At 40.8% G+C, this 19,452-nt stretch overlaps 1 protein-coding gene across 7 annotated transcripts in view; it reads right to left on the bottom strand.

Moving 5' to 3' along the window:
- The window catches only part of GRIA2 (glutamate ionotropic receptor AMPA type subunit 2), a 74,323-nt gene that overhangs the window by 22,965 nt on the left and 31,906 nt on the right, over positions 1–19,452 (bottom strand). For all 7 annotated transcript variants that reach the window (XR_013842364.1, XM_079990421.1, XM_079990425.1 and 4 more), the window contains exons 3-6: positions 14,489–14,728; positions 7,810–8,006; positions 5,182–5,235; positions 4,096–4,257 (exon numbers count right to left, since the gene is read on the bottom strand). Coding sequence is in view for 6 of the 7 variants with exons in the window: in XM_079990421.1 (XP_079846547.1) it covers positions 4,096–4,257; positions 5,182–5,235; positions 7,810–8,006; positions 14,489–14,728 (653 nt within the window). In the remaining variant the exon portion in view is untranslated. The remainder of the gene's footprint in view (positions 1–4,095; positions 4,258–5,181; positions 5,236–7,809; positions 8,007–14,488; positions 14,729–19,452) is intronic.

The raw sequence follows: 19,452 nt of genomic DNA, 5'->3' as shown, positions 1-19,452 counted from the left end.
AGGCATAAAACTAGTCTGAGAAATTCTGGAGAAAAGAGTCAGAAGTAGTGGCCTTATTAAAAGTGTGAATGAGCCTCATCTGCATTGCTAAGAGGCAAGAAGTAGCAATACTGGTAAAAAGCATCAATGGAAGGAAAGAAGAGAAAGGATATGATGTCACAATCACCCTCCCCTCTCTTAACTTTTCCTTAAAGCATTTTACAGGCAATTCTTTAAAATTTATTTTGCTTGTCTCAGAGGAAGCTGAACCATCCCTGCTTCCCTTTCTGCCTCTGACATATTCTTTTGATTGAAGAGGGTTCTAAATCACACATGCTGACAAAATAAATGCTACCTTACATCCTACCTTAAATAAATGCTGCCTTCAGGTAACCTAAAGACTGCAGTAGAGCAAAAAAAAAAAAAAAAAAAAAAAAAAACAAAAAAAACCCAACAGCAACCCGAAGCAACCATGCACTATAACAAAATTGCTTTTAAATTAATGTAAACTGCTTGGAACATCTGGTTCCCACCATGATTACTGTTAGGCTGTGTTAAAAATGCCTCCACTGAAACAGAAATCTATTGACAAGCAGAGAGCTGAAGTTCTCCATTTTAACAGTTCGCCTTATTTCAAAGGAGATGACATTCTGGCAACTGGCTTTTCAGTCACATTATCCACGAAAAAAAGTGCTTTACTTGTGCTGCCTTATCTCTTATATTCAGAGACAGAAAATCTGTGGTTGACTCAGAAGGATGTCGTAGATCACTGTACAATGAAGGTGGCAGACCCACCTCTGTGTGAGAGGGAATTCTACAACTTATACAATTCTATAATTAATCTATAATTATCTGTGGCCTCCTTGTGTGGGTGGAGTTTTTAAATCCTGCCTTTTAAAAATTGCTTTGTCTTTAAGATTTTTGTTTTCTTTTATGCCAGTTTTAAAAAATGAGTCTGTTTATATATTGCAACTTGCTTTGAGTTACTGGTACCTTGCAAAGAAGAGCAACCAATACATTTAATAAATAACAACAACAACATAGGGGCTACCGCAGAAAACGCCATTTCCTGGCTCACTCCCCCAGCCCCACACACTCTGAGGGTGGTAGAATTACCAAGAGGGCAACCTCTGCTGAGAGGGTATGTAGGGAAGAACTTGGTCTTTCAGACTTTTGGGGCTTTAGTAATCTAAGGGAGCCCAAACTATGCTGTAGTAGTAAAGCGATGTGCCATCATATGGTGACCTGCACCATCATTGGTTCGTTCTGTGCAGGCCACTCTCTGCATAGGCACAGCAGAAGATTGTGCAAACTGGGACCTGTGAGATGGCAGACTGAAAATCAATGGACCCTTCTCTCTCTCTCTCTCTCTTTCTTTTATCTACAACAACGGAAATAAATTACTATAACACAAGGGACAGAGTCTGCAGGACTTTCATTCCTTTTTCCACCAACGTTTTAAGAAATCAAAGGGGGGTGGTTTGAATCCTGAAAAATATAATGTTAGAAAGAAACTCTGAAGACTGTTCTAAATAAATAAATAATACCCCCTTTAAAATGCATTTTTGGGGGTGTGAATTGGGTTGGAAATGTCTCTTTCCATTTAGTACTATATCTCACATCCTTGTGTTGTAATATGACATACTGATTTATGTCAGTCATATTCTATTGCTTATCATGCCACAACAGAAAGTGGCCTTGTGTGTTTCCTTGTGGAAATGTACTGAAGGGGAACTGGAGGCAACTTGAGGACAAGTAGTGATTGCTATCAAACGACAAGTCTGAATTGCAAAATATTTCTGGAGCTGTACTTTGGTACTGGGGCGAGGCTGTCATATTTCTGCTTCTCTGTACACACTATATTTTTAAAGCATATTCAAAGCACATTTCTCCCCTCAAAAAATTCTGGGAACTGTAGTGTGTTATGGGTTGCTGGTAACTGTAACTCTGTGAGGAATAAACTGCAGTGCCCAGAATTCTTTTAGTGATGAAATATTCTTGACAGGTATAGTGTTTACAGAGCTTTAGTGACTTGGGATATCAAGGTGGAGCAAGTCGTGCTCTGAGTAGCCTTGCTGTTCGAGGTCAGGCAGATAACCACCTGGTCAGCCTGGTTATGGAACAGATTTCCTAAGACTTCTTGTCTGATTTGATCTTTGTGGTCTTTTCAGCTTCAGGTGAATACCTTTGTGGCCACCAAAGCTTTTAAAATAACTCCTGCAGTCTGGGCACCTCAGGTTTAAAATATCTTTTTCAACTTTGGGGTATGATGTGTTTTGGGTTTGGGTTTTTTAAAACTGTATTTATGCCATTTGTGATGTTGGAGTTTTATTTTTAATTTTGTATTGCAATAGCTTTTTAAATTAATTTATTTGTTGTAAGCTGCCCAGAGATCTCTGTGCTTTGGAGCAGCATATAAATGTCATAAATAAATAAGCAGTCTCGGTTGCTAGCATTTCATAAATATGCTCTGCACTCCTTTTCATCCAAGTTCTGTGTTGAAGTTGCCCCAGTTTACATAAACTGAATTAAATATGCACGTTGGAAATATTTTTCTATTTTTGTAGGAAAATGAACCTACTTCCCAGAACCATTTTGATTCAATAATTTTGAATGTTCTGCCAAAGGTGGGAGGAGGAAAAAAAAAAGGTTATGGAAACTGCTTCTGGAAAGACAATGCCTAATTATGTCAGTGGGGCTGAGTGGGGAAGAAAAAGAGCCATACAGAATGCCAAAACTTTCATCCTCTTGTCACCAACAGCTTTCAGAATCTACAGCTCTTCCAAGGCCCCTCCTCTTATGGAAGCTCTTCCGTACAGCAGAGGCTGCCAAGTAAGTGTGGAGGGATGGGAAGGTAGGACTTGCCAGGTGGGACAGAGCTACAGTAATAGCCTTCCACAACTGGTGTCACAACAGCTTACTAGTAGCAGGAGGGGGAAGGCAACTGGGAAATGCAACAGCTACGTACCTGCCTTTAAGCTACCAGCACAAACCATGCAGCACACTGGCAATGGAATTCAATAAATGAATATTCTATCGAACACGTGCGGAATATGAAAATTTAAAAGCAGCACCAGGCGAGAAGCAACTAATATCTAACCACCACAGCTCATACCATCTTTCTCTTTTTCCTTCCCCTTTAATCACTAAATCTTTCTCACAGTGTTGAGGTTCTTCTATTTTAAGGCACAGATATGATATACCTTCCCTTGGGCCATTACGCCTTCTCAGTCTGAGACATGTATATAAAATTAAATTCTATCGAATTCTGATTCAGTCAAGACTGTGGGTGTCTTTTGCATCACAGAAAGTAATTGTCAGGGAACTGCCATCGGGGCCAGAGGGAGAGAGAGGGCTCCAGAGGGATTCCGGAGAGCGTCCCGGGATGAGGAGAAGCAGCCCATCTTCTGGGGAAGGAAATCAGCATAGCACCAGTGGAGAAGGGGGGGAGATGGGGGAATCGGCGAGGCGGTCCCATGACTCCTCGCCAGGGACCAGCGGGGAGAGCACGGGTCCGCCGCTGCCCACACCCTCCTTGCGCAGAAGGCTTCCGCGCAGGAAGAGTAGGCGGAGACTAGGCGTCAAAGAGCTTCTTTGCTGGAAGAAGTTCAAGAAACGCTCACTGACGGATTCTGCCAGCGATTGAGATAGCCACGGGCGAGTGGCTGTCCGGACAGAAAAGGTTCACTCAGGCAACCCAGCCAGGTGTGATGCCGGTTTACGCACGAGCAACCCCTAGAACCATCACAGTAATGGACCTGCTTTAGGACATTAGCAAAGAAGACTATTTTCATCAGTGACTTCTGTTATGAAGGAGTTATTGCTTTTATTTCATATGAATTCTGGGCACAGTAGTTTATTTTTCACAGACATGTGACACAACCACTGCTGTCCTTTGACTCTGCCACATGGGATAGTTGTTCATGCAACTGATGAAGTGGGCAGTAGTCTGTGAGAGCTAATTCCTCATCAAAATTATTCCACAGGTTTATCAATTTTTTCTTGAAAAGATTCACAAAGCTGTTCTTCTAGAATTCATTATTAGTGTGACAACTACGACAGCAAACACTTCTTTCCCACAGTATACCTAGACCAAGTGTATTAGCAAAAGTGTACCTTGATTGTACTAGTATGTGCTCCTGGATATTCTTTTTCTTCCAATGTTGACCAGCGCTGTATAAATTTTGACACCAGGGGATCATCATAGTCCACTATCTGAAAACCTGATACGTTGGCTCCTCCAAACTGTATTTTTGATAAGTCTCCATCAGTAAATCCCTAGGCATTGAACACATTGGTCAATTGGCCAGTTATTCAACTTTTCTGTCATATTTTAGTAAGAAAAACATTAACACTAAAAGGTTCACATACACATTTGACTCATAAAACTTTTCCTCACGTAAGGGTTTTCAACAAAAATTACTCTTTTCAACAAAAATTACTGCAGACTTCCAAGAGTTACATTGGCTGTCTGCCTTGTCATTTACCTTTAAGAGCTCAGGGAAATAGAGACTGTGTCATTCAGGGAATGCATTGGTCTTCAGAAGTAGATTTTTGTGAGGAAGAACTGCTGTGATAAGGAAGCACCTGTAGTCTATGGATGTTTAGAAGGCCCTTTGCATCATATTTTTTGACTGTCAGAAGTAACAGTAACCTTATTGATCCCTTTATGATTTATCAGTAATCCTTAAAAAAGAACAAGAAGGTCTCGGGCTCATGGTACCTTCTCTGACATGACCACTCAATGCACAAATGTCATAGGAAAGCGCAGGATTGTGCATCATGTCAGAAATAGGACCAGCAGGCATATTCCTGATCCCTGATATCCATGTGGAATAAACCCACGTAAAATAATGGGCTACAGTAAATGGGCTAGAAGACGAATATGAGAAGAGGTGGGTGAGTAAGAGGAATGGGCAAGGCAGAGTGGGAAAACTGGCTTGTTAGATAGGGGGATGTCATTTCACGCAATTCTGATATGATCCATGGGTACCTCCTCTACTTCAAATTATTGAACAGCTCTATAAGATGTTTTCCAGACAGCAATCTAGTCTGTAAGTGAACTATATCATATAAAATTACCCCAAAAACCAGACAGACAGACAGACAGACAGACAAACAAACAAACAAACAAACAAACCAACAAACCCCACTTTAATATCTGAAAGCTAAGCTGTGGTTATTAGTATTAAATTAACTTACCAAATTTGCAATGATGTAGTGGTATCCATTTACATGCTTGCCAATTGTAATAACCTGCAAGAGAAATATATAACTTACCTGATTAGGAAAGTGGCACATATACTAGAAGAAACACTTCATAAAATAATGTGGGGTTAATTATGGATTACACTGGAAAATATATGGTTCTGCGCTGAATCTTTTGAAGGCTTTGTGGAGGGCACTTTTGGGGTGGGGAATCCCAGCAAGATCTCAAATAGGGCAGGACGTATTACAAATTCCATATATATGGAATTAATGTTGTTAATGCAGAATTGGACAGCACTAAAATGTCCAGCCAGTCTCCTTCCCACAAGGCCTATTCTCAGGGTTCCTAGGAATGCTGAAGAGAACACCTCTTCAGTTCACAAGGTGGCCCTGCAAAACTGGGAGCAATTCTGGCCCAGTCCTAAAAATAATTGAAAGTAAAAATATCTGTATGTAACTCCTATACATGTGTACACCCGCTGAGTTTAATGGGGCTTACTCCAATGTGAGTATAAAATGGCAGCCGATACCCAAAGAACTATCCAGTGAAGACTAAGTATGCTCAGCGGCCTTGTTGAGAGTCAGTGAATTGGCCTGACTGAGCTCCTTAAAGCTTATATTATCCCTGGGAGAGAGCAAACCTGACCCAGGGGTGGATCTACTATGAAACAAATGAAGCTTAAGCTTCAGGGCTCCTAATCCCAGAGGGTCCCAGAAGCGACTTTAGTCCACATTGCTTAAAACAATTAGGTCTGGTAGACCCAATTTGAGCCACACAGCTCAAATGGATTAATTTTTTGTTGTATATATCTCAACAATCCCAAAGTTTGAAAGCCTAAAGCACAAATATTGTAAAGGTAGAGTGTCACGGTACAGCAATTTGAAGCAAAATCTGAGGTGTAGTACTTATTTTTTTCAAAATAGTAATATTATGCTGATCTGTCATAGAACAACCCCCTTAAAGAAGATGACAGTGGTTATCCAGACCTTGTTGCTAGTTGTGAAGGGGCCCCCCATGATAGTTCAAGCTTCCGGGCCCCCAAAATGTAGGACTGCCACTGACCTATAGGGTGCCTGACTGACCAGTAGAAAAGCAGTCCTGGCATTGGGCCAGGATACAATGAAACATTTTGGTCACATTGACAGTATACAGTTAAAGCACATTTAAAACACATAGCTTCCTCCAAATAATGCTGGGCGCTGTAGTTTGTTAAGGGTGACGGGAATTTTTCAGGATTCTTCATGGGGGAGTAATGTGTTATAACTATGTGGTGTGGGTGTGACATTGCAATTCCCACAAGTATGCTATATTATTCATATATGGTGCTAACACAAGGGCTAGCCATTCTATATCTGTCTTAGAATCACAGAATTGTAGCATTGGAAAGGACCCTGAGGATCATCTGGTCCAACCCCCAGCAACACAGGAATATGCAGCTGTCCCATACGGGGATTCAACCTGCAACCTTGGCGTTATCAGCACCACACTCTAACCAACTGAGCTTTGAAATCTCTTCTGTGCCCTGTGTTACAGAAGCATTATTGCATTATTCACAGGCTCAAAAAGAGGATGAGCCAACTGCTAGCCTTCCCTAGGAAAAAAAACCCACAGCTACTGTTATGGAAGAAGTACAACTTGTTCTGCAAAGAACTTGGGGTCTGTTTTTTTCTGATTTAGTCCTATAAATGTCAACGGAGCTAAACAGGCTACACTCCAAGTACTTCAAGTTAACTAGCTCAGACTGAGTATCTTTTAATTTACCATTGATCAAACCAAGGCCTCTACGTTTCATTTCAGGTATCATCCTTTTAATCTTCTCTGATGGTCAGAAGTACATAATAGGCGTCTTATAGAGGACTTCATTTGATGAAGTGCCAAAATGAAAAGGTCTTGCTTTGAGAAATGATGGAAGCAAGGCATTCTACCTAAAGCCTTCAGCCCACAGATTCACTTTCCACTCGAGCTCAAAAGCATTTCAATCTGCTCAGCTCCAGGTGAGTAACAGAGCAATTCTAATCCCAGCCAGGTAGAAGTGGGAAGCGACAGAGTGGGGCAGCCACTGCTGCATCTACAGCCCCATCACTCACAGCACAGAGCAGCTAAAACCCTCCTTCACACCAGCCTGGATCTGGTGTAATAATTGGACCCAAATTGGGCTCAATGCCAGCAGGTGATGGCAGTGGGCCCAGTTTATAACCAGAAGAGTCCAGGCCAGCTAAGCCCTTCCTGCTCTCTGCCCCTGGCAGAACAGCCAAGGGTCTAAAGCCAAGGGTGGGAATCAGCAATTTCCTCCTATCCAGGTGTAAGCGAAAGCACCATGTGCTCATACATGGACCCTTTGGATCCAAGTTACTGTGAAAATGAGAACTGTGCATTAAACACCGAGAGCATTTATTAACCACAATAGAAATTTGATTTCTAAAAAATATGATGAACTGGATTTTCTACTCCATGCATCAGCGTTATCAGAACGTTCTTGTCATTGCCGAAGTATGCAAAAAATAATGCAATTTTATTACCAATGCAGGCTTCAACACAAATAAATTGTGATGATAAATCATGATGGGAACATTTCATATACGCTTACACTGTTATGCATTAAAAAATAGAGGGGAGCAAACCTGGTCTACAATGTCGTTGACTTTATCCCGTTCACAGTCGAGAATGACTCGTCTTTCTCTTTTTACCTCCAGATCCCGAAACAATGAGCGGTATGTTTCATCTTTTCTGTCATTATTAATGTTGCCCACATTTATAGCAGTCACTTGCCATTTCTTTTCAGCTGCAGTGTCCAGTACAGCTTGTAGTGTCGACAAACCTGGTAATATAGAAAAATACAATAAAGACTCAACCCCAGATTCATGGCTCTTAGGTTAATTTATTTGCAGGATAGCTCAACAACTAGCTCAGCAAACCAGAATCCCCATTTTTTTAAAAAAAATAAATAAACCAGTGTAACAATAGCCACAACTTTCTTGGATCCCTAGGAATTTCTGTGCAGTGAAGATGTGAGCTCCTATAACAACATCCATTTGTTTGCAGTACAGGTTCATTTTGGAAGCGATTTTATCATTTCTAGGAAGAAGAGTTTCTATGCTACCGTGGGTCATCGTCTCTTGAAAAAGGGCCTGTCAGGAGAAAAAATAATACAGCTACACCTGCTGAATCAATAACTAAATGCTACTGAGTTGTTTTTTGGCTTTTGGGCTTGAGAGACAACACATTTAAAGCCTTCTCTTTAAGTTCTGTAAGACTAGTAATAGCTTCTGGAACGTCTAGTAGGCTGGGGAAGAGGACTCACCAACATTGCTCCTCCCAGCACTTTCTCTGGGCGGGGGGTGCCAACTGCAAATTGGTTAGAAGATCCCACCCCTTCTGAACTGCATTTAATTTTTTTGATCGATTGATTTTATGTGAACTTTGTTGGATTTTTGATTTTTATCCCATTTTAACCATTTTCTCCCTCTTCCCCCCCAACTAAAACCCCTCCGAAAGTGTTTGTTATAAGCCACTTTGAGCACAATTCAGTGTGGAAAGGCAGCACTAAACTAAAGCTCTGTCTCTTTCTTTTGTTCCTTCTCTCTCACGCATCACCAAGATATGGATATGGGGCAATAAATTGTATTTGTTTATGGGACCATGAGAGCATCAGAAGAGCCTGCTGGATCAAGCCAATGGCCCATCAAGTCCAGCATCCTGTTCTCACAGTGGCCAATCAAATGTCTGTGGGAAATCTGCAAGCATTACTGGAGCACAAGGGCACTCTTCCCTCCTGTGGTTTCCAGCAACTGGCACTGAGAGGCATTGCTGCCTCCAGCTGTGGAAGCAGAGCACAGCCAGCCTGGCTAGTAGCCATTGATAGCCATCTCCTTTGTGAAATTGTCTAATCCTCTTTTCAAGCCATCTAGGTTGCTGGGCATCATTGCCTCTGGTGGAAGTGAGTTTCACTATTTAACTATGGAAGTCCTGTCTTTTCTCTTTACTGGATCTGGATCTTCCAGCATTCACCTTCATTGGATGTCCATGAGCTATGAGCTTTTCTCTCTTCGCCTTCTCTATGCCATGCACCATTTTATGAACTTCTCATCTTCCTCTAACTAAAAAGTCCCAAATGCTGCAACATTTCCTCATTCAGGTTTTCTTACTTGGAAACTTTTCCAGCTCTACAATATCCTTTTCAAGGTGATGCAACTAGAGCCGTACACAATATTCCAAGGGTGGCCGCAACATAGATTTTTATAACAGTTTTATGATATCAACACTTTTATTTTCAATTCCTAATTATCCTTATCATTAAATTTGCCTTTTGTTCCAGCTGCTGCACACTGGGTCAACTTCTGCCTTGAGCTACTATGACCCCAAGGTTTTGTTTCTAGTCCATCATTACCAGTTCAGATCCCAGACCCTAGTCCAACACTCTAGCCTCTTTCTTTTGCAGACCCTCCAAGTGTCCCTATTTTCCAGGGACATCCCTGGAGAAGCCATCCCAGTTTCTGATTTGATTCTGGAAGGTCCTGCTTTTCCTTAGGACATCCCTATTTTCATTGGATAAATGTTGGAGGGTGTGGTGGGATGTCCCTATTTTCACTGGGGTATGGAGTTATCTGACCCCCCAAGCTGTCTGAAGGCAATCCTGCATATGGAAGCTTTTTTAAATATTTTAAATGTTTACTGTTTTATTGTCTTTTTAATATATGTTGGAAGCTGCCCAGAGAGGCTGGGGCAACCCAGTAAGATGTGTGGGGTATAAATTATCATTATGGAATGGGACATCCCTATTTTCATCAGAGAAATGTTGGAGGGTATGCTTTTGCCATCAGTTTCTATATGAAGGTAGAGTTGAGTGACTGCTCAACCCCACCCTAATCTTCCCCTTGCTCCTTTTAAACTTTTTCTTGTGTGTTCTGTGTTACACAATTCCTGATTACCTACAATACATAGAAAAAGAAAAGGCCATGGATCAAAATGCTGAAAAAACAAAAACCCAGGCTATCCTGCAGTGCAGCTACAGTTTAGAGAGCAGAAGTATTGCAAAGTAACCTTTGAAGACGCTAGCAAATTGTTCCGCTTGTTAAACACTATAGAAAATGTCAAAAGGGCCAATGTAATCGAACAAGTTATTACTTCTGGAGTGTGGAGAGGACCCCCTAAGGTTTTTTTAAAATCCTTGTACTGTATATGATTCCTGCTACTACTGTACATGTCCATGTTGACACTATACTATCCAAAGTGGTGGATTGAGCGGAACAGGGAATCTAATATAATGAGCCTCCTTTCTAATATGTTAAATGTTGAGCTCCTAATTTGGAACAAGGGAAAACACTCCTGAACTTCAAGTGCCCATAATGAGACTGCCTGGTGAGGACAGTAATCTGTCAAAGGGGATGAGGAAATTATGTGAAATGTCAGAGTGATGTTTTATTTCCATAAATAAATAAATAACCAAAGGAATCAATTGTATCATGGAATTTCTAAAATCCTACTTTTCCATCAGAGGTCCTGACTACTAGCTGCTAAAGATAAGAGAAAATGGACAGGAAGGAATCCATAGAAATGTTAATGTTCAGTACAAAAACATGACTGACAGTTTAGCAGGCAGTTATGGACCTAAAAATGGGCAAAATTTGCAAAAATGGGACCAAAGTCTGAGAATTTGAGCTTTCATGTTTTGAAAGGTTTCCAGGTCTCAAGGTTTTGAAATGTCTGTAAACATCCAAACATGGACCACAAATAAAGGTTTGAGTAAGTACACTGAAACATTATAGGGATGTGTTCAAGGTGCTTTCTTACATGCCAAATAGCTTCTCTCCTTAAAACACTATTTTGAGTAAGGAATACATCTGGATCTGACTAAAAGAAACCTTTAACAAAAATTCTATCCCACTTATTTTTCCAGAGACTCAAGGTATTTCAAAAAGAGTAATAAAAACAAAGTAAAACAAATACAATCCCTTAAAAAAGACAAAATATTTACACTTACATTGATGAGTTAACAATGCCAACCTAGTTAACAAATTCCAGCAGTACAGAAATAATAATATTTAGACAAACCCTTTGTTTTTACAAAGCCAGGCTTTACCAAGCACCTGAATCAATGAAATTCATTTGCCAAGAACCCTTGGTTCATCCCCCAAATTTCAAAAATTATCTCTGCTTGCACCCTGTTGCACCTTCTGTGTTTATTTTGCAGAGGTTTATCTTCCTTTCTTTTCCTTTGTCTCCTATTAGACAGGTCCCTTAACAGTAATTATTGCCAATTAAAAATTTTCAGCTGCCTGATTCTTAAAATATTTGTGTCTCTTCAGTTCTAACGCCTTTAACAGGTAAGTCCAGCATTTCTGGTTTGTCCCAGTTAATGAGATTTATTTTCTTCTAGGAGGCTGAAAACAAGAGACATGAGTTTCTGGCACTTGTACAAGCCTTTTTAGTGTGACAGCAGGCTAAAATGTGTGTCAAGGGCCCTTTAAAAGTGTCTTATGGCTTGGCAAAGCTCTTTAATGAGGCAATGAAGCATTTTGGGAATTGTAGTTCCCAAAGGTGAGCTTGCAAAATAAACAGGGGCATAAACTTCCTTCCTCCCACAAGGCGGCTGCTTGTGTGTGTGAATGCAAAAAGGGGCTATATGAGTGGAACTAGACATTACAAGCAAACTGATGCAATTCAACCCATGGGCCCCTTTAAAAACAAAAACAAAAACCCTAAACCAGAACACCAACTTCGAAGGAGGTGACATGAAGCTGAAGAGTGTGCATGTATGCCCCACGTGACACTTTTCCATTCCCAAACTCCTCTAAGCAGTTTCCCTCAACTATAGCCTTCCAGATGTGTGTCTCTAATAGGGGAAAGCAGCTGTGTTGGGGAGGGAGCAGACTAAAAATCTTGCAAAAAAACCAGTGCGCTCTCTCTCTCTCTCTCTCTCTCTCTCTCTCTCTCACACACACACACACACACACACAGAGAGAGAGAGAGAGAGAGAGAGAGACCTTTCTTCACCATCACTTTTTTGCAAGATTTTTAGTGTGGGAAAAGACAATTTGAATTAGACCCAGCTTGCACTTGTGCCTAATGTATCATTCAGCCCTAAATAAAGACGATGCTTGTAAAATGGCTTTCAGGGATATTTACAGGAAGAACGCAGACAATAGAGACTAGTTAAATGTCACTTTGCAGTGTTGCAAGCAAGCCTATCAAGATAAGAACTTTGCAGGATAAGAACTTTCACTTCCCTATGCCTCAGTTTCCACAACAGAAAAATTATAAGTGGGCAACAGAACGAATCCAAGCCATAACTCACTGCTGCTTCTGCAGTGGTTTAATGTCACAATATTGTCAAAAACAATTCCTCTTAAATGGTCTTGTAAGGAGAATGGCTTCATTTCTGCAGAATCATTAGTGGCCTGTGCAATCTATGGTTAGAAGGCTTTCATAAACACCAAAAGACCCTGAACACTTTTGTATGAGAAAGTCAAAAGTTTCCCCAAGAGGATGAACTGTTAATGCTCATGGTATTTTCTCTAAATATATGCTAATTTAAATTTGCTAGTTGATTAACTTTGATTCAAATCTTTAAAAATAGATCTGAATAGTATAAAAGAAATAAATAACTCACTCACCTACTTAGTGCTGTTTAAGACAGGCTACATTTTAGGACACCACACCAGTTGCAATACATACCATTCCCTTTCCATTGTTGTTGTTTAGTCATTTAGTTGTGTCCGACTCTTTGTGACCCCATGGACCAGAGCACACCAGGCACTCCTGTCTTCCACAGCCTCCCGCGGTTTGGTCAAACTCATGTTAGTAGCTTTGAGAGCACTGTCCTAATCAGCCATAATTATTCCCCGCCTCCCTGGTCTCACTTCTCATGCTGAAGTAGATAGTACCTCTATGTATGCATATTGGAGGACAACGCTCCCTTTCAGGGACAGCTCCTTACTGAGCACCTTACACAAGGGATCAGGACAAGCAGAGCGGGCTGCTGCTTGAAGGAAATCAAAAATGCTTTTATACATAAGTACTCTTTTCAGAGTCTAAACTGAACTGACCATAGCTTCAGCAAGTCAGGAACGATCATCAGATCCACACTCTCTCTCCAGCCCCCAATGCTTCCAACCTTTCCTGGTACACCAGTCTAGTTAGCTTTTCCCTAAAACCCTAATACTAATAAAACACTAGTAGTATTAAACCCTAACATGAATAAATCTGCAATCCCCAGGTAAATTGAAATGCAGATTCTTAATCTTAAGCCACAGCATAGCAAGATGAAAATACATATCCAAACTGGATCTGTATGTGACACTCCCATTCTTTGGCAAACAATGCCTGCCTTCCTCACAGGGCACAACTTGGTCTTTTCCTGTGTAAAGCACAGGATAAACATGGTCTCTACCCCCCAGTCAAGCGCCATGTTCTAGAGATGCAGGTGCAGTGGTTGGCTTGGGGCAACAGGCGAGGGAATGGTTGGATGGATAAGTCATAACCTGTGAAAGGTACCTACACAAGGAGAACTGCAGTAAGAGGTCCACTTGAGCTGGGCAAGGCTTTTCACCTTGATACTGTCTACAAACATTGAACAGGGGTATCTGACTTTGCAAGTGTCCCTAACTGACACCTCTAACTGCAACACAGCAGGAAAGGGGAAGGAGAAACTTTAACAGCAGAATATTGCACACTTCCCCCCCCCTTTTTTGCCTAGGTTCCCCCCCAGACCCACCCCCCAGCCATCTTTTAAAAACATTTTTCTCCCATTAAAAATGCTCTTAGAGTGAGGGAGTTGCAGTGAACTTTCTTCATTTAACAAAACACTGTCACAGCTTTCCACAGGGATAACTACAAATAAAATTCAATAAGGTTCCAGCTAGTAATATTTTCCATCTTGGTATAGATCGGCGGATGATATGCACCAGGAGCCTACATGACAACTGACCCAGTTTCCCTAGGGAAATTCATACTGTGAAAACCATTACTTTTAAGTGAAAGTCGTCTATTACTCTCAAAGGACTGGTTCTAACATAATATTTTCCTCTGCAGGAGTCCTTTTGAAATGACTTGTAGAGATGCACCCATTGATTTATTTATTTTTCCAGGAAGAAAGAAAAAAGACGCATAAGCAATGTCTTAGATCCAGAAGGCAGTTCAGTCTGCTACTTACCATATTACAGCAGTCACCTTTTCTCCTTAAGCACCCAGGGCCAGAACTTACAAAACTGTTCTGTTAGCTTGGCACCCTCGGGCTCCTACATCATTTCAGTTAGGTTTGTGGTTCAAATTAATTTCCGTAAGTTATGAAGAACACCTTACCTCTGTCACTGTCATAGAGATATGCAAACTTGGTCCACTGGTAATATTCAATCAAGCTCAGAAGTGCTCCCTTGAGGTCTGGCCTCATCTGGATGACAAATGGGTGTGTTCCATCTGTTGGGAAGCTGGGTGTTATGAAGGAGACATGAAGTGTTCCACAAAATGATGTGATGGTATTTACAGACTTCTTGTCATAAAATCCAAAAATAGCAAAGACTCCTCTTGAAAACTGGGAGCAAACTAGGAGAAACAAGCAAAAAGAAAACATTTTAGAACGTGCAACTGATCTGCATTTTTTAAAATAGAAAAATGTGCAATTGCCCCCACACCTACAAAGAAGACTTTTAAGACGAAACACTGGGAGAATGGTTGCATTTATTAACATTACAAAATGAGATGAACAGCAAGCCAGATATACCAGATCAACCAAATTCACAATGTAAAGGCAGGTGAGAAGGGATTGACTGAGACTGATCAACAATTTTGCCAAGAAACTGAAGCTATTCAAACAAATCCCTGTAAGATGTTTCCTCTTTATATCCCCAAATACTGCCATGTTTTCTTCAACGTCATCCTGATTAATGCCACACGTATATGGCATCTGTATGATATGTATCTGTATGATATGTACATCAATAAGGGTGGCAATGATGCTTAGGCAAGATCAAGAAGTTCAGCTCCGGGTAACCAAAGATAACTGTTGTCTAAGCAGACATGAAACTGAAAGGCATGCATTTGTGAAGCTTGCAACTTCATCAAAGACATTAGAAAAACTGAAATTTCAGATAACATTCCTTACTCTACTTACCCTACATAATCTAATTTGCCCTCAATAGTGAAGTTTATTTGTTAGTTTGTTTGATGTAATGATGATCATCTACCTGGAAAAACATTTGACATATTTTGCCCACATTGTTGCTTATTATTGTAGCACACTTCTAATTTAAATGTGTGCTATTCATTTTAAAGGGATGTGGGTGGCGCTGTGGGTTAAACCACAGAGCCTAGGACTTGCCGATCAGAAGGTCGGCAGTTTAAATCCCTGCGATGGGGTGAGCTTCCGTTGTTCGGTCCCTGCTCCCGCCAACTGAGCAGTTCAAACACGAAGCGCAAGTAGATCAATAGGTACCGCTCCGGCGGGAAGGTAAACGGCGTTTCCGTGCGCTGCTCTGGTTCGCCAGAAGTGGCTTAGTCATGCTGGGCACATGACCCAGAAACTGTACGCCGGCTCCCTTGGCCAATAAAGCAAGATGAGCGCCGCAACCCCAGAGTAGGCCACGACTGGACCTAATGGTCAGGGATCCCTTTACCTTTACCTATTCATTTTAAACTATCTTTAGAAGAGGCTTGTGAAATGGTTTGATGGGTGACTAATGCCTTACTCCCTGATCTGCCACAGAATGGAGGGGGGGGGGGAGAAAAACTGAGTTCTGTGTAAGGTAGCATGTAGTCTGATCCCAAGGTGCATCCACCCTCCTCCCTGCTATTTAGTCATCTTTCCCATAAAGACCACCTGAGTCCAAATTAGCCATTCACCCTCAGTGACGCTCAGGAAAGTGTCAAATCTGATTGACTCCAGAGTTTCCGTACCATCATTACATCCAGGATATGATCCTTAATTGGCTAGGATCACTTAAGAAAGAATGGAACAGAGGTTTTTAAGTGTCCACTCAAGCAGAAGGAAGGAAATGACTGTGAACAAACATTCACAAAAGTTGAATTAAGGATTTTACAAGACTTTCTGACTTCCCTTCTGAAATCGCTGCATTTGAACCAAAAATGTTACCTAGAGAACACATGGCTGATCCATAGCAAACATTTTCTTCCTACTTTCTTTGATCCCACATGACTCTGTTAGGTCTTATTTACATGTTCTCTTTTTAGCTTTGCGTTGCCTCTTGTGGACTAGCTGATGTTGTGCTATAAAACCTTTCAGCAACTACAACTATTATTTCTATGCATTTATGGAGAAATACTGGTTCACACTAATGCAAAGGACATAAAAACACAAGAGGAGCAGTCTAAGCACTGGACTTTGTGTTCTAATGCTCTGTTTCATTAAACTTTTAATATCAGCATTATAGGACTCAGCAGAAGAAGGTCCTTCTCCATGGCACCTCAGGTCATGGAGCAAGAAGAATAATCTCCTGGGTGTAAATAGAGTGCTGATTGTTTCATTTTTATTACCATCTCAGACAATAAAAGCCTAAAACAATGCTGATCGTTAAAGCCTGGATGAACCATCCCATCTTTTTGGGTCATTCTCTTCAATGACTCTACAAATGCAGCTTGTTTTCAAGGTGCTAAACAGTCCATAGTTTTATTTACTAAATGAAAAAAAAGTGGACACAATGGTTAAAAAATACTTCTGGTTTAAAATCTTGCTGCCACCACATGCCCTGACGACTTTTCATCTCTCAGGTAGAGACACTGTTTGTCTAATCAAACTCAGCGGAGCCCCCTAGAGAATGCAGGGACCCCATGTCTCTGTTTTGCTCTGTTGGTTGGCCACACCAAACTGCAATGGCATGTGAAGAACCAACACTGAGTACCTAAGTGAAAGCCTGTCCTATGCACTTAAATGGCGCACACCCCATACATTTCCCCACCAAACTGGCTTACCACTGAGCTACAATTTCTAGCATCCTTAACAAGTTACGGTTCCCATTAATCATTTTTTTGAGAGGGCAGTGGTTCACTGAACAACTGATTAGCAAGACTGTTCTGTTGTGCAATAGATTTTCTAAATAAGCCGGGTCTCTGCTGGGTACTTTGCTTTGATTTTCTCTTAGTTGTATTTTTATTTAAAGGTTTGCTCCCTCACCTGGGCAAGAACCAGTGGTTTAGAAATAAACTCTTACCATGCACCCATGTGGGTAGCACGATCTAGAATCAATCTAGATTGAAAGCAGCATGTTCTGGATAGAGATAAATTACACTTTTGTGGTACAAATAATAAAGCTTCTTGCCATCTGCATTTTCCTCACAAAATAACTAGACAACCATCACAAGGATTAGTTTCTATATATGAAGATTGTAGAGGTTTTATATGTGACTTTTCTAAGCAAAGTATATCCTGAGCCTTCAGCTTCTGCCAGCCTAGGCACATGCTGTGCTGCTGCTTTAAAACTGGGACTGATCAAGTGTTGAGATTTCCCTGCTGCAGGGCTTTGTAAATCATGGTTTTCCCAGTGAAACTGTGACAACCAGAGCCTCAGGCAGGGCCTTGCCAAGACATTTTGCTACCTGGGGCGGAACAGCATGGTGTTCCTGCTTCCAGGTCAAGGTACATAACACCCAAGGCCAGTTAAGTTATTTTGGAATTTGAAGCAAAAATATAATAATAACCCCCCAAAGCACTTCTGCCTCTCCCAGCAGTAAAAGAAACAAGAAAACAACAATAAAAATAATTGCATAACTAATCATTTGCTACCCTTTCATGACACCCCATATCAGCTGTCTGCTGCAACCCTCTCACTTTGCCTAATGGCAGGTCCAGCCCTGAGCTGGTGGTCTCCTTAATTGGTTCTAGATAACCCACAAGAAACAAGAGAAAAATTGGCCAAGTGTTGCTTAGCAACAAATTACAGCTCTGCTTTCCTCTCTTTCTTCCCCTCTATTTGCTTCGTTACTTGATGACATTCCATTGATTGGCACCACAAGCTCTATTTAGCACATTATGAAGCATATTATTAATACTTACCAATTTCTCTCAGCATTTCTTGATTTGTGTGAGTGTTTTGCCTAAGTAATTGTCAGCAACATAAATCACTATACCCTACAGATAGCCATCAGAGTTGTGTATCAATTGAGGCTGTCACAGCTACCGGTATCTATTTTATTGTTAATAGTGAGATGAATAGTCAGAGAAATATCCCTTTATCATATCAATTATTGGTCTCTCTCACATTTGGTACAAACCTTTTGTAAATGGACAAATTTCATTATCATGTGTGACTCCTCATATTCACTCATAGAATAAACAACTGAGAGATCACTGTGAGGCAATGACCTCTTATTGATGCGTTTTTACTAATATTATATAGAAACTGAAGGGAACAAACTGTTGTACAGTGGTACCTTGGTTTACGAACTTAATCCATTCCGGAAGTCCGTTCTTAAACCAAAGCATTCTTAAACCAAGGCGTGCTTTTCCATAGCAGTGGGGGACTCAATTTACAACTGGAACACACTCAACAGGAAGCGAAAACATGTTCTACTACCAAGGCAAAGTTCACAAACACCTACTTTTGGGTTTGCAGCGTTCTTAATCCAAGTTGTTCATAAATTAAGTTGTTCATAAACTAACCAAGGTACCACTGTATAGGTTCTCTTGAAACTAGTTCAGGTAATAGATCTCACTGCTAGTATAAATAACAGTGAGTGCATACCTTCACAAAGAAATAAGTGTTGGTTTCAAATAACAGGCTGGATGCCATTTGCTACTAACACAGGAGACAGGGAGGGGGACAAAACTGGAATCCATTCTTATTTAAAGGAGAACCAATCCAATTCACACTTTCTTAAACAATACACAAATCAAAATACACCCACCCTTCAAAGCTCACACTTCTCTGAATATCGATAATACTGTAAAGAAGTCTTATTATCAATATTCAAATGCAAATTTCTGGTTGAATTTGAATCCATCTTAAGTACATCACAGGAAGTTAATATATAAAGTTTTGAGAACACATTTCAGCCCAGTGCAACAATGCTTCCTTTAGAGAATCAAGTGATCAACATGCTAAGAAATATTGACCAATAATCACATCTTTGTTAGGAAAGGCCAAGGATAAAAAGCTGCAAGTTGTACTCAAAATGGAGACAAAGAGAAAGCAGCCAGGAAATGAGACCCAACAACTGAATACCTAATTAGTGATTTTGAGAATGGTTCTTCATTTGCTAAAAAAGCCAAGTTAGAAATTTTACAAAGGGACATCAAAAGCAAGCTGCAAACAACA

Source organism: Podarcis cretensis (genome assembly GCF_951804945.1).
Source record: "Podarcis cretensis genome assembly, chromosome: 9".
Taxonomy (NCBI): domain Eukaryota; kingdom Metazoa; phylum Chordata; class Lepidosauria; order Squamata; family Lacertidae; genus Podarcis; species Podarcis cretensis.
The sequence above is the reverse complement of the archived record's forward strand: the minus strand, read 5'-3'. Positions and strand labels throughout refer to the sequence as shown.